General features: G+C 49.6%; 1 protein-coding gene across 1 annotated transcript; it reads left to right on the top strand.

Moving 5' to 3' along the window:
• Nucleotides 1–3,888: 3,888 nt before the first annotated feature.
• LOC123995884 (cytoplasmic FMR1-interacting protein 1 homolog) lies at nt 3,889–14,257 on the top strand. Its single transcript, XM_046299560.1, has 5 exons — nt 3,889–3,970; nt 4,049–4,143; nt 4,367–4,605; nt 13,615–13,762; nt 13,971–14,257. Exons 2-5 carry the CDS (start codon nt 4,072–4,074, stop codon nt 14,013–14,015), a joined length of 504 nt encoding a protein of 167 aa, XP_046155516.1. The 5' UTR covers nt 3,889–3,970; nt 4,049–4,071; the 3' UTR covers nt 14,016–14,257.
• The last annotated feature ends 693 nt before the right edge of the window (nt 14,258–14,950 follow it).

Raw genomic sequence — 14,950 nt, 5'->3', positions numbered from 1 at the left:
CCACGACCCCAACACGTCTACACAACCACGACACCAACACGTCTACACAACCACGACACCAACACGTCTACACAACCACAACACGTCTACACGACCACAACACGTCTACACAACCACGACCACAACACGTCTACACAACCACAACCCCAACACGTCTACACAATCACGACCCCAACAACTGAATCACCCTTTTTCACCAAGTACATTTAAACATACCTGGTGATATGGTGCTGCTAGTTATAGACAACATACTCAGAATGTTACCTGGCGATATGGTAGTGATAGACAACATACTCAGAATGTTACCTGGTGATATGGTAGTGATAGACAACATACTCAGAATGTTACCTGGTGATATGGTGCTGTTAGACAACATACTCAGAATGTTACCTGGTGATATGGCGATAGACAACGTTTACAGACAGCGGAGTTGAAACAGTTTCCATACATTATATACAACTAGAGGAAAATTTTAGCAATGTATGCTGACTATACAAAACATTAGGAACACTTGCTCTTTCCGTGATAGACTGACCCAGGTAAATGTACAAGATAAAAGATTGAAATGTGCACAGTGCAGAAATCGATCCGTCATTTCTTGGTTGCTAAAATTCTAATAGTTCACCTAATTTCAGTTTACTTGACTAAACAAGCAAGTGTAGTGTAAAATCATTGTACAATCTTAACTGCTGTGAAGTATATTTTCAGCTGGTGTAAAAGACTCAAAAGATACATTTAAGAATGGGAATCTCTCTTGAGTTCCCCAGGGGAGTGTAGGGGGACAGCGTGGTCTGAGTTCCCCAGGGGAGCGTAGGGGGACAGTGTGGTCTGAGTTCCCCAGGGGAGCGTAGGGGGACAGCATGGTCTGAGTTCCCCAGGGGAGCGTAGGGGGACAGCGTGGACCGAGTTCCCCAGGGGAGCGTAGGGGGACAGCGTGGTTGAGTTCCCCTGGGGAGCGTAAGGGGACAGCGTGGTCTGAGTTCCCCAGGGGAGCGTAGGGGGACAGCGTGGACCGAGTTCCCCAGGGAGCGTAGGGGGACAGCGTGGTTGAGTTCCCCAGGGAGCGTAGGGGACAGCGTGGTCTGAGTTCCCCAGGGGAGCGTAGGGGGACAGCGTGGACCGAGTTCCCAGGGAGCGTAGGGGACAGCGTGGCTGAGTTCCCCAGGGAGCGTAGGGGGACAGCGTGGACCGAGTTCCCCAGGGGAGCGTAGGGGACAGCATGGACCGAGTTCCCCAGGGAGCGTAGGGGGACAGCGTGGTCTGAGTTCCCCAGGGAGCGTAGGGGGACAGCGTGGACCGAGTTCCCCAGGGGAGCGTAGGGGACAGCGTGGTTGAGTTCCCCAGGGAGCGTAGGGGGACAGCGTGGACCGAGTTCCCAGGGAGCGTAGGGGGACAGCATGGACCGAGTTCCCCAGGGGAGCGTAGGGGGACAGCGTGGTCTGAGTTCCCCAGGGAGCGTAGGGGGACAGCGTGGTCTGAGTTCCCCAGGGGAGCGTAGGGGGACAGCGTGGTTGAGTTCCCCAGGGGAGCGTAGGGGACAGCGGTTGAGTTCCCCAGGGGAGCGTAGGGGGACAGCGTGGTTGAGTTCCCCAGGGGAGCTGTTGGCAAGTGAACTCACATTTGAAAGTAAAAGTCCGGAAACTGAAAAGCTCAAATCACTGTTGCTGCCTCACTGGGTGCCAGTTATTATTATTTATATATTATATTATTATTATTATATTATTATTATTATATATATTATTATTATTATTATATTCATACAATGAACACAACATGACACAATCTCTGACCAGCAGCTTGTCAGCAACACCTTGTTTCAGTGGAACATCTCTGACCAGTAGCTAGCAGCAACACCTTGTTTCAGTGGAACATCTCTGACCAGTAGCTAGCAGCAACACCTTGTTTCAGTGGAACATATCTGACCAGTAGCTAGCAGCAACACCTTGTTTCAGAGGAACATCTCTGACCAGTAGCTAGCAGCAACACCTTGTTTCAGAGGAACATCTCTGACCAGTAGCTAGCAGCAACACCTTGTTTCAGTGGAACATCTCTGACCAGTAGCTAGCAGCAACACCTTGTTTCAGAGGAACATCTCTGACCAGTAGCTAGCAGCAACACCTTGTTTCAGAGGAACATCTCTGACCAGTAGCTAGCAGCAACACCTTGTTTCAGAGGAACATCTCTGACCAGTAGCTAGCAGCAACACCTTGTTTCAGAGGAACATCTCTGACCAATAGCTAGCAGCAACACCTTGTTTCAGAGGAACATCTCTGACCAGTAGCTAGCAGCAACACCTTGTTTCAGAGGAACATCTCTGACCAGTAGCTAGCAGCAACACCTTGTTTCAGTGGAACATCTCTGACCAGTAGCTAGCAGCAACACCTTGTTTCAGTGGAACATATCTGACCAGTAGCTAGCAGCAACACCTTGTTTCAGAGGAACATCTCTGACCAGTAGCTAGCAGCAACACCTTGTTTCAGAGGAACATCTCTGACCAGTAGCTAGCAGCAACACCTTGTTTCAGTGGAACATCTCTGACCAGTAGCTAGCAGCAACACCTTGTTTCAGAGGAACATCTCTGACCAGTAGCTAGCAGCAACACCTTGTTTCAGAGGAACATCTCTGACCAGTAGCTAGCAGCAACACCTTGTTTCAGAGGAACATCTCTGACCAGTAGCTAGCAGCAACACCTTGTTTCAGAGGAACATCTCTGACCAATAGCTAGCAGCAACACCTTGTTTCAGAGGAACATCTCTGACCAGTAGCTAGCAGCAACACCTTGTTTCAGAGGAACATCTCTGACCAGTAGCTAGCAGCAACACCTTGTTTCAGAGGAACATCTCTGACCAGTAGCTAGCAGCAACACCTTGTTTCAGAGGAACATCTCTGACCAGTAGCTAGCAGCAACACCTTGTTTCAGAGGAACATCTCTGACCAGTAGCTAGCAGCAACACCTTGTTTCAGAGGAACATCTCTGACCAGTAGCTAGCAGCAACACCTTGTTTCAGTGGAACATCTCTGACCAGTAGCTAGCAGCAACACCTTGTTTCAGTGGAACATCTCTGACCAGTAGCTAGCAGCAACACCTTGTTTCAGAGGAACATCTCTGACCAGTAGCTAGCAGCAACACCTTGTTTCAGAGGAACATCTCTGACCAGTAGCTAGCAGCAACACCTTGTTTCAGAGGAACATCTCTGACCAGTAGCTAGCAGCAACACCTTGTTTCAGAGGAACATCTCTGACCAGTAGCAACACCTTGTTTCAGAGGAACATCTCTGACCAGTAGCTAGCAGCAACACCTTGTTTCAGAGGAACATCTCTGACCAGTAGCTAGCAGCAACACCTTGTTTCAGAGGAACATCTCTGACCAGTAGCTAGCAGCAACACCTTGTTTCAGAGGAACATCTCTGACCAGTAGCTAGCAGCAACACCTTGTTTCAGAGGAACATCTCTGACCAGTAGCTAGCAGCAACACCTTGTTTCAGAGGAACATCTCTGACCAGCAGCTAGCAGCAACACCTTGTTTCAGAGGAACATCTCTGACCAGTAGCTAGCAGCAACACCTTGTTTCAGAGGAACATCTCTGACCAGTAGCTAGCAGCAACACCTTGTTTCAGAGGAACATCTCTGACCAGCAGCTAGCAGCAACACCTTGTTTCAGAGGAACATCTCTGACCAGTAGCTAGCAGCAACACCTTGTTTCAGAGGAACATCTCTGACCAGTAGCTAGCAGCAACACCTTGTTTCAGAGGAACATCTCTGACCAGTAGCTAGCAGCAACACCTTGTTTCAGAGGAACATCTCTGACCAGTAGCTAGCAGCAACACCTTGTGTCAGTGGAAAATACGATGGCTGCTAAAAAAAGTCAATTTAAACAATCTTCTCTTTCACTCTCAGTCTCAGGAGGAGGTGTGTGACCTGCTACATGCTGCACCATTCCAGAACATTCTTCCCAGGGTCCATGTCAAGGGTAAGATTGTCTGTCTGTCTGTCCGTCCGTCCGTCCGTCCGTCTGGATCAGTGACTCTGTTATCTCTTCTCATTGTAGAGGGTGAGCGTCTTGATGCCAAGATGAAACGTCTGGAGACTAAATACACAGCCCTGCACCTGGTTCCTCTGATAGAACGCCTGGGAACCCCACAGGTACCATCACACTGCCTTAGTGAACCCCAGTACTGGGAACCATCACACTGCCTTAGTGAACCCCATAGGTACCATCACACTGCCTTAGTTAATACCAGCCCTGGGAACCATCACACTGCCTTAGTAAACACCAGCCCTCCCTCTTCCCCACCCATTCTCCTCCCCCTCTTTTACTTCCCCCCTTTCATTCCCCACTCTTTCTCCCCCCTCTCTTCCACTGTAGCAAATAGCCATTACCCGTGAAGGTGACCTGCTGACCAAAGAGCGTCTGTGCTGTGGCCTGTCCATGTTCGAGGTCATCCTGACTCGCGTCCGCGGTTTCCTGGACGACCCCATCTGGCGCGGCCCGTTGCCCAGCAACGGCGTGATGCACGTGGACGAGTGTGTGGAGTTTCACCGGCTGTGGAGCGCCATGCAGTTTGTTTACTGCATCCCTGTAGGAGCACACGAGTTCACCGTGGAGTGAGTAGTGACACGGCATCGGTCTAGAAGGATCTCTGAGGGGTTTACTCTGCTCTGTATAGAGGGGGGGGATCTCTGAGGGGTTTACTCTGCTCTGTATAGAGGGGGGGTCTCTGCTCTGTATAGAGGGGGATCCCTGAGGGGTTTACTCTGCTCTGTATAGAGGGGGATCTCTGAGGGGTTTACTCTGCTCTGTATAGAGGGGGATCTCTGAGGGGTTTACTCTGCTCTGTATAGAGGGGGATCTCTGAGGGGTTTACTCTGCTCTGTATAGAGGGGGATCTCTGAGGGGTTTACTCTGCTCTGTATAGAGGGGGATCTCTGAGGGGTTTACTCTGCTCTGTATAGAGGGGGATCTCTGAGGGGTTTACTCTGCTCTGTATAGATGGGGGATCTCTGCTCTGTATAGAGGGGGATCCCTGAGGGGTTTACTCTGCTCTGTATAGAGGGGGATCTCTGCTCTGTATAGAGAGGGGGTGATCTCTGCTCTGTATAGAGGGGGGATCTCTGCTCTGTATAGAGGGGGAGATCTCTGCTCTGTATAGAGGGGGGATCTCTGCTCTGTATAGAGGGGGGGATCTCTGCTCTGTATAGAGGGGGGATCTCTGCTCTGTATAGAGGGGGATCTCTGCTCTGTATAGAGGGGGGATCTCTGCTCTGTATAGAGGGGGATCTCTGCTCTGTATAGAGGGGGTTTACTCTGCTCTGTATAGAGGGGGATCTCTGCTCTGTATAGAGGTGGGGGGATCTCTGCTCTGTATAGAGGGGGGATCTCTGCTCTGTATAGAGGGGGATCTCTGAGGGGTTTACTCTGCTCTGTATAGAGGGGTGATCTCTGCTCTGTATAGAGGGGTTTACTCTGCTCTGTATAGAGGGGGGGGGTTCTCTGCTCTGTATAGAGGGGGGACCTCTGCTCTGTATAGAGGGGTTAACTCTGCTCTGTATAGAGGGGGTTCTCTGCTCTGTATAGAGGGGGATCTCTGCTCTGTATAGAGGGGGGATCTCTGCTCTGTATAGAGGGGGATCTCTGCTCTGTATAGAGGGGGGGATCTCTGCTCTGTATAGAGGGGGGATCTCTGCTCTGTATAGAGGGGGGGATCTCTGCTCTGTATAGAGGGGGGTCTCTGCTCTGTATAGAGGGGGATCTCTGCTCTGTATAGAGGGGGATCTCTGCTCTGTATAGAGGGGGGATCTCTGCTCTGTATAGAGGGGGGATCTCTGCTCTGTATAGAGGGGGATCTCTGCTCTGTATAGAGAGGGGGGATCTCTGCTCTGTATAGAGGGGGGATCTCTGCTCTGTATAGAGGGGGGATCTCTGCTCTGTATAGAGGGGGGATCTCTGCTCTGTATAGAGGGGGGATCTGCTCTGTATAGAGGGGGATCTCTGCTCTGTATAGAGGGGGATCTCTGCTCTGTATAGAGGGGGATCTCTGCTCTGTATAGAGGGGGATCTCTGCTCTGTATAGAGGGGGATCTCTGCTCTGTATAGAGGGGGATCTCTGCTCTGTATAGAGGGGGGATCCCTGCTCTGTATAGAGGGGGATCTCTGCTCTGTATAGAGGGGGAATCTCTGCTCTGTATAGAGGGGGATCTCTGCTCTGTATAGGGGGGATCTCTGCTCTGTATAGGGGGATCTCTGCTCTGTATAGGGGGGGTGATCTCTGCTCTGTATAGAGGGGGGTGATCTCTGCTCTGTATAGAGGGGGGGTGATAGTAGTTAGTATATTCATATATCTAGATGAGACAACCACATATCACAGTAGTTAGTATATTCAGATAGCTAGGTGGGACAACCACATAACACAGTAGTTAGTATATTCAGATAGCTAGGTGGACAACCACATATCACAGTAGTTAGTATATTCAGATAGCTAGGTGGGACAACCACATATCACAGTAGTTAGTATGTTCAGATAGCTAGGTGGACAACCACATATCACAGTAGTTAGTATATTCAGATAGCTAGGTGGGACAACCATATCACAGTAATTAGTATATTCAGATAGCTGGGGGGGGGGGTCTGATAGAGCCTGAGACACCCAGCCCTCTCCATGTCACCTGGTAGGAGCGGCCTGCCAAGTAGGATGCAATCCAATAGTGTGTAGAGCCTGAGACACCCAGCCCTGAGAGGGTGGAGAGGAGGATCTGATAGCTGAGACACCCAGCCCTGAGAGGGTGGAGAGGAGGATCTGATAGAGTCTGAGACACCCAGCCCTGAGAGGGTGGAGAGGAGGATCTGATAGCTGAGACACCCAGCCCTGAGAGGGTGGAGAGGAGGATCTGATAGCTGAGACACCCAGCCCTGAGAGGATGGAGAGGAGGATCTGATAGCTGAGACACCCAGCCCTGAGAGGATGGAGAGGAGGATCTGATAGCTGAGACACCCAGCCCTGAGAGGATGGAGAGGAGGATCTGATAGATCCTGAGACACCCAGCCCTGAGAGGGTGGAGAGGAGGATCTGATAGCTGAGACACCCAGCCCTGAGAGGGTGGAGAGGAGGATCTGATAGAGCCTGAGACACCCAGCCCTGAGAGGGTGGAGAGGAGGATCTGATAGAGTCTGAGACACCCAGCCCTGAGAGGGTGGAGAGGAGGATCTGATAGAGCCTGAGACACCCAGTACTGAGAGGGTGGAGAGGAGGATCTGATAGCTGAGACACCCAGCCCTGAGAGGGTGGAGAGGAGGATCTGATAGCTGAGACACCCAGCCCTGAGAGGGTGGAGAGGAGGATCTGATAGAGCCTGAGACACCCAGTCCTGAGAGGGTGGAGAGGAGGATCTGATAGAGCCTGAGACACCCAGTCCTGAGAGGGTGGAGAGGAGGATCTGACAGAGCCTGAGACTCCCAGCCCTGAGAGAGTGGAGAGGAGGATCTGATAGCTGAGACACCCAGCCCTGAGAGGGTGGAGAGGAGGATCTGATAGAGCCTGAGACACCCAGTCCTGAGAGGGTGGAGAGGAGGATCTGATAGCTGAGACACCCAGCCCTGAGAGGGTGGAGAGGAGGATCTGATAGAGCCTGAGACACCCAGTCCTGAGAGGGTGGAGAGGAGGATCTGATAGAGTCTGAGACACCCAGCCCTGAGAGGGTGGAGAGGAGGATCTGATAGAGACTGAGACACCCAGCCCTGAGAGGGTGGAGAGGAGGATCTGATAGAGCCTGAGACACCCAGCCCTGAGAGGGTGGAGAGGAGGATCTGATGGTTCATGGTGTTGGAAGGCAGTGGATAGATCTAGGAGGATGAGAAGGTCAGCTTTGTGGAGAGCCTCCGTGACACAGAGCAGAGCAGTCTCAGTGGAGAGACTCTTCTTGGAGCCTGTTTGGTTAGTGTCAAGAAGATTGTTCTGAGAGAGATAGCGAGGGAGTTGATCAGAGACAGAACGCTCAAGTGTTGTGCATAGAAAAGAAAGACGGATACCGATCTGTCGTTTTTTGACATCAGATGAGTCACGTGTTGGTTTCTTAAGGGGGGGGACAACTCGGGCCATGTTGAATGGGGGGCAACTCAGGCCATGTTGAATGGGGGGGCAACTCGGGCCATGTTGAATGGGGGCAACTCGGGCCATGTTGAATGGCCAGTGGTCAGGGATGAGTTAATGAGGGAATGGCCAGTGGTCAGGGATGAGTTAATGAGGGAATGGCCAGTGGTCAGGGATGAGTTTTTTTATTTTTTATTTTTTTATTTCACCTTTATTTAACCAGGTAGGCTAGTTGAGATCACCTTTATTTAACCAGGTAGGCTAGTTGAGATCACCTTTATTTAACCAGGTAGTCTAGTTGAGAACACCTTTATTTAACCAGGTAGGCTAGTTGAGAACAAGTTCTCATTTGCAACTGCGACCTGGCCAAGATAAAGCATAGCAGTGTGAACAGACAACACAGAGTTACACATGGAATAAACAATTAACAAGTCAATAACACAGTAGAAAAAAATGGGCAGTCTATATACAATGTGTGCAAAAGGCATGAGGAGGTAGGCGAATAATACAGTTTTGCAGATTAACACTGGAGTGATAAATGATCAGATGGTCATGTACAGGTAGAGATATTGGTGTGCAAAAGAGCAGAAAAATAAATAAATAAAAACAGTATAAAAACAGTATGGGAATGAGGTAGGTGAAAATGGGTGGGCTATTTTCCTATAGACTATGTACAGCTGCAGCGATCGGTTAGCTGCTCGGATAGCTGATGTTTGAAGTTGGTGAGGGAGATAAAAGTCTCCAACTTCAGCGATTTTTGCAATTCGTTCCAGTCACAGGCAGCAGAGTACTGGAACGAAAGGCGGCCAAATGATGTGTTGGCTTTAGGGATGAATGAGGGAATGGGCAGTGGTCAGGGATGAGTTAATGAGGGAATGGCCAGTGGTCAGGGATAAGTTAATGAGGGAAGTGAGGAATGGGAGAAGGGAGGAGGTGATGAGGTCGGGTGGGCAGGTTGTCGGGCCGTCAGACCTTACTAGTCGCAGGATGTCATCTGGAGAGAGAGGGAGAAAGAGGTCAAGGAGTAGGGTAGTTCTGGAGAGAGGGAGAAAGAGGTCAAGGAGTAGGGTAGTTCTGGAGTGAGAGGGAGAAAGAGGTCAAGGAGTAGGGTAGTTCTGGAGAAAGAGGGCATAGGAGTAGGGTAGTTCTGGAGTGAGAGGGCATAGGAGTAGGGTAGTTCTGGAGAAAGAGGGCATAGGAGTAGGGTAGTTCTGGAGAGAGAGGGAGAAAGAGGGCATAGGAGTAGGGTAGTTCTGGAGAAAGAGGGCATAGGGGTAGGGTAGTTCTGGAGAAAGAGGGCATAGGAGTAGGGTAGTTCTGGAGAAAGAGGGCATAGGAGTAGGGTAGTTCTGGAGTGAGAGGGCATAGGAGTAGGGTAGTTCTGGAGAGAGTGTGAGAAAGAGGGCGTAGGGGTCGGGTAGTTCTGGAGAGAGAGGGAGAAAGAGGGCATAGGAGTAGGGTAGTTCTGTGTCAATGAGACCAGTGGACTCAATAGGCTGAGTGAATGAGACCAGTGGACTCAATAGGCTGAGACCAGTGGACTCAACAGGCTGAATGAATTAGACCAGTGGACTCAATAGGCTGAGACCAGTGGACTCAACAGGCTGAGTGAATGAGACCAGTGGACTCAACAGGCTGAGTGAATGAGACCAGTGGACTCAATAGGCTGAGACCAGTGGACTCAACAGGCTGAATGAATTAGACCAGTGGACTCAATAGGCTGAGACCAGTGGACTCAATAGGCTGAGACCAGTGGACTCAATAGGCTGAGACCAGTGGACTCAATAGGCTGAATGAATGAGACCAGTGGACTCAATAGGCTGAGACCAGTGGACTCAATAGGCTGAGACCAGTGGACTCAATAGGCTGAATGAATGAGACCAGTGGACTCAATAGGCTGAGACCAGTGGACTCAATAGGCTGAGACCAGTGGACTCAATAGGCTGAGACCAGTGGACTCAATAGGCTGAGACCAGTGGACTCAATAGGCTGAGACCAGTGGACTCAATAGGCTGAGACCAGTGGACTCAATAGGCTGAGACCAGTGGACTCAATAGGCTGAGACCAGTGGACTCAATAGGCTGAGACCAGTGGACTCAATAGGCTGAGACCAGTGGACTCAATAGGCTGAGACCAGTGGACTCAACAGGCTGAGACCAGTGGACTCAACAGGCTGAGACCAGTGGACTCAACAGGCTGAGACCAGTGGACTCAATAGGCTGAGTGATTGAGACCAGTGGACTCAATAGGCTGAGACCAGTGGACTCAATAGGCTGAGTGATTGAGACCAGTGGACTCAATATGCTGAATGAATGAGACCAGTGGACTCAATAGGCTGAGACCAGTGGACTCAATAGGCTGAGACCAGTGGACTCAATAGGCTGAGACCAGTGGACTCAATAGGCTGAGACCAGTGGACTCAATAGGCTGAGACCAGTGGACTCAATAGGCTGAGACCAGTGGACTCAATAGGCTGAGACCAGTGGACTCAACAGGCTGAGACCAGTGGACTCAATAGGCTGAGACCAGTGGACTCAATAGGCTGAGACCAGTGGACTCAATAGGCTGAGACCAGTGGACTCAATAGGCTGAGACCAGTGGACTCAGTAGGCTGAATGAATGAGACCAGTGGACTCAACAGGCTGAGACCAGTGGACTCAATAGGCTGAGACCAGTGGACTCAATAGGCTGAGACCAGTGGACTCAATAGGCTGAGACCAGTGGACTCAATAGGCTGAGACCAGTGGACTCAATAGGCTGAGACCAGTGGACTCAATAGGCTGAGACCAGTGGACTCAATAGGCTGAGACCAGTGGACTCAATAGGCTGAGACCAGTGGACTCAATAGGCTGAGACCAGTGGACTCAATAGGCTGAGACCAGTGGACTCAACAGGCTGAGACCAGTGGACTCAACAGGCTGAGACCAGTGGACTCAACAGGCTGAGACCAGTGGACTCAACAGGCTGAGACCAGTGGACTCAATAGGCTGAGTGATTGAGACCAGTGGACTCAATAGGCTGAGACCAGTGGACTCAACAGGCTGAGACCAGTGGACTCAACAGGCTGAGACCAGTGGACTCAACAGGCTGAGACCAGTGGACTCAACAGGCTGAGACCAGTGGACTCAATAGGCTGAGTGATTGAGACCAGTGGACTCAATAGGCTGAGACCAGTGGACTCAATAGGCTGAGTGATTGAGACCAGTGGACTCAATATGCTGAATGAATGAGACCAGTGGACTCAATAGGCTGAGACCAGTGGACTCAATAGGCTGAGACCAGTGGACTCAATAGGCTGAGACCAGTGGACTCAATAGGCTGAGACCAGTGGACTCAATAGGCTGAGACCAGTGGACTCAATAGGCTGAGACCAGTGGACTCAATAGGCTGAGACCAGTGGACTCAATAGGCTGAGACCAGTGGACTCAATAGGCTGAGACCAGTGGACTCAATAGGCTGAGACCAGTGGACTCAGTAGGCTGAATGAATGAGACCAGTGGACTCAGTAGGCTGAGACCAGTGGACTCAATAGGCTGAGACCAGTGGACTCAACAGGCTGAGACCAGTGGACTCAACAGGCTGAGACCAGTGGACTCAACAGGCTGAGACCAGTGGACTCAATAGGCTGAGTGATTGAGACCAGTGGACTCAATAGGCTGAGACCAGTGGACTCAACAGGCTGAGACCAGTGGACTCAACAGGCTGAGACCAGTGGACTCAATAGGCTGAGTGAATGAGACCAGTGGACTCAACAGGCTGAGTGAATGAGACCAGTGGACTCAATAGGCTGAGTGAATGAGACCAGTGGTCTCAATAGGCTGAGTGAATGAGACCAGTGGACTCAACAGGCAGAGTGAATGAGACCAGTGGACTCAATAGGCTGAGTGAATGAGACCAGTGGACTCAATAGGCTGAGTGAATGAGACCAGTGGTCTCAATAGGCTGAGTGAATGAGACCAGTGGACTCAATAGGCTGAGACCAGTGGACTCAATAGGCTGAGACCAGTGGACTCAACAGGCTGAGTGAGGAGCGATTGATAAAGTGGTTGACAGTAGTCCACTGAGAGGTGGGGGGGTGGAGGATTAAGGATGGAGGAGGAGGAAAAGGATTCGAGGCAGAAGGGTCAAATGTATAGTATATATTATATATATTGTATAGTATTAGAAAGTGTATATATTAATATGTATATATTAGAAAGTGTATATATTAATATGTATATATTAGAAAGTGTATATATTAATATGTATAGTATTAGAAAGTGTATATATTAATATGTATATATTAGAAAGTGTATATATTAATATGTATATATTAGAAAGTGTATATATTAATATGTATAGTATTAGAAAGTGTATATATTAATATGTATAGTATTAGAAAGTGTATATATTAAAATGTATAGTATTAGAAAGTGTATATATTAATATGTATATATTAGAAAGTGGCTTAAGCACCAGATACGGGACTGGAAGGATGATAGGTCCTCTGAAAGTTTAGTTTTCCTAGATTTTTCACTCAGCTGCCCCCCGTCCTGTTCTGTTAGCTCACAATGAGTCACTCGGAGCAGGAGGGGAGGGGCTGACCGGGAGGAGAGGGGACCGTGCGAGTCATAGGATGTGGAAAGGGAGGAGTAGGGTCGAAGAGGCAGAATCAGGAGACAAAAGGGAGAAGGATCTAGCAGAAGGGAGAGTTGATAGGATAGAAGAGGAGAGAGTAGTGGGAGAGAAAGAGAGCCCCTTAAATTGAAATTGAATTGAGAGAGAGCGGTGATTGCGACGGCGTTTCAGGGACGGTCTCCACTGGGCTGGGTATATAACCTGTGTTTCGGGGAAGGTCTCCACTGGGCTGGGTATATAACCTGTGTTTCGGGGACGGTCTCCACTGGGCTGGGTATATAACCTGTGTTTCGGGGAAGGTCTCCACTGGGCTGGGTATATAACCTGTGTTTCGGGGACGGTCTCCACTGGGCTGGGTATATAACCTGTGTTTAGGGGACGGTCTCCACTGGGCTGGGTATATAACCTGTGTTTCGGGGATGGTCTCCACTGGGCTGGGTATATAACCTGTGTTTCGGGGACGGTCTCCACTGGGCTGGGTATATAACCTGTGTGTCGGGGACGGTCTCCACTGGGCTGGGTATGTAACCTGTGTGTCGGGGACAGTCTCCACTGGGCTGGGTGTATAACCTGTGTGTCGGGGACGGTCTCCACTGGGCTAGGTATATAACCTGTGTTTCGGGGACGGTCTCCACTGGGCTGGGTATATAACCCGTGTTGTATTTTCTAGGCAGTGTTTCGGGGACGGACTCCACTGGGCTGGGTATATAACCTGTGTTTCGGGGACGGTCTCCACTGGGCTGGGTATATAACCTGTGTTTCAGGGACGGTCTCCACTGGGCTGGGTATATAACCTGTGTGTCGGGGACGGTCTCCACTGGGCTGGGTATATAACCTGTGTTGTATTTTCTAGGCAGTGTTTCGGGGACGGTCTCCACTGGGCTGGGTATATAACCTGTGTTGTATTTTCTAGGCAGTGTTTCGGGGACGGTCTCCACTGGGCTGGGTGTATGATCATCTCCCTACTGGGTCAACAGAGACGCTTTGACATCCTGGACTTCAGCTATCACCTGCTGAAGGTGCAGAAACACGATGGAAAGGATGAGATCATCAAGAGTGTGGTGAGTGGAAGGTCAGGGGTCAATACTGGAACCTTCAGACCCCAAACATCTGAGTTGTTCGTATTCATTAGCACAAACAGTAGTGGGTCTTAGCGAATACAACCATGGGTGTCACGTTTAGGGTAGTCTCTGCCAGACGGTCTTTTAGATCCGGCCAAAACAATGATTTATATTATCATTAGTCTGAATGATGTCTCTCCTTCCTCAGCCTCTTAAAAGATGGTGGACAGAATCCACAAGTTCCAGGTTCTGAACGATGAGATCTACGCCATTCTGAACAAGTACCTGAAGTCAGGCGATGGGGAAAATATGCCTGTGGAGCACGTCCGGTGTTTCCAGCCTCCTATCCACCAATCCCTGGCCAGCAACTGAGATTGACCATCCAATAGCATGAATCAGCAATACATTTCCTATAGCACCATCCACTTGTGTTTAACAAAGAATGCATCTCAAACGTTTTATATAAGTGCACTACCTAGGGGAATAGGTGCCTTTTTGGAGGCACTTATGAAATATTCTTCCCCCTTTTAAACTAGATGATAGGAACTGTGGACCATTTTCAGCAAGTTGAAATCATGAAAACAGAAATAAACGAGGTCTAAATCATGTTTGATCTGTAAGTATTTATGTTTAAAGCAGCACTGGCCCAACTTTCCTTACATAATGTTTGTCAGGATGATTTTTGTGCCTTAAGTAATCATTCGCAAAACTGTGTTTCATATATCTGGAACACTGTAGACCAGGGAATGATTTATTTAAAGGGGTTTGGGTGTGGTGGGATATCGTTGTAGCCTGTACTCAATGAAGGGGAATTGGACAGAGTAGAGTATATTTGGTGCTAAAAACCTATAAATCTGTAAAGTAACCAAGTTTCTTAATGATAAAGCATTTATTCACTTTACCGCATCACTCTATTCATTCTGACCTCATCACTCTATTCATTCTGGACCTCATCACTCTATTCATTCTGGACCTCATCACTCTCATTCATTCATTCTGGACCTCATCATCATTCATTGGACCTCATCACTCTATTCATTCTGGACCTCATCACTCTATTCATTCTGGACCTCATCACTCTATTCATTCTGGACCTCATCACTCTGTTCATTCTGGACCGCATCACTCCATTCTGGACCTCATCACTCCATTCTGGACCTCATCACTCCATTCATTCTGGACCGCATC

Source organism: Oncorhynchus gorbuscha, linkage group LG02, assembly GCF_021184085.1.
Source record: "Oncorhynchus gorbuscha isolate QuinsamMale2020 ecotype Even-year linkage group LG02, OgorEven_v1.0, whole genome shotgun sequence".
NCBI lineage: Eukaryota > Metazoa > Chordata > Actinopteri > Salmoniformes > Salmonidae > Oncorhynchus > Oncorhynchus gorbuscha.
The sequence above is the reverse complement of the archived record's forward strand: the minus strand, read 5'-3'. Positions and strand labels throughout refer to the sequence as shown.

Bases quoted from the DNA above. Each gene is read 5' to 3' on its own strand.
- LOC123995884 (XM_046299560.1), top strand. From the start codon at position 4,072: ATGAAACGTCTGGAGACTAAATACACAGCCCTGCACCTGGTTCCTCTG. The intron at 4,144-4,366 runs GTACCATCACAC...CTTCCACTGTAG, and splicing joins AACGCCTGGGAACCCCACAG to CAAATAGCCATTACCCGTGA. The intron at 4,606-13,614 runs GTGAGTAGTGAC...TGTATTTTCTAG, and splicing joins GCACACGAGTTCACCGTGGA to GCAGTGTTTCGGGGACGGTC.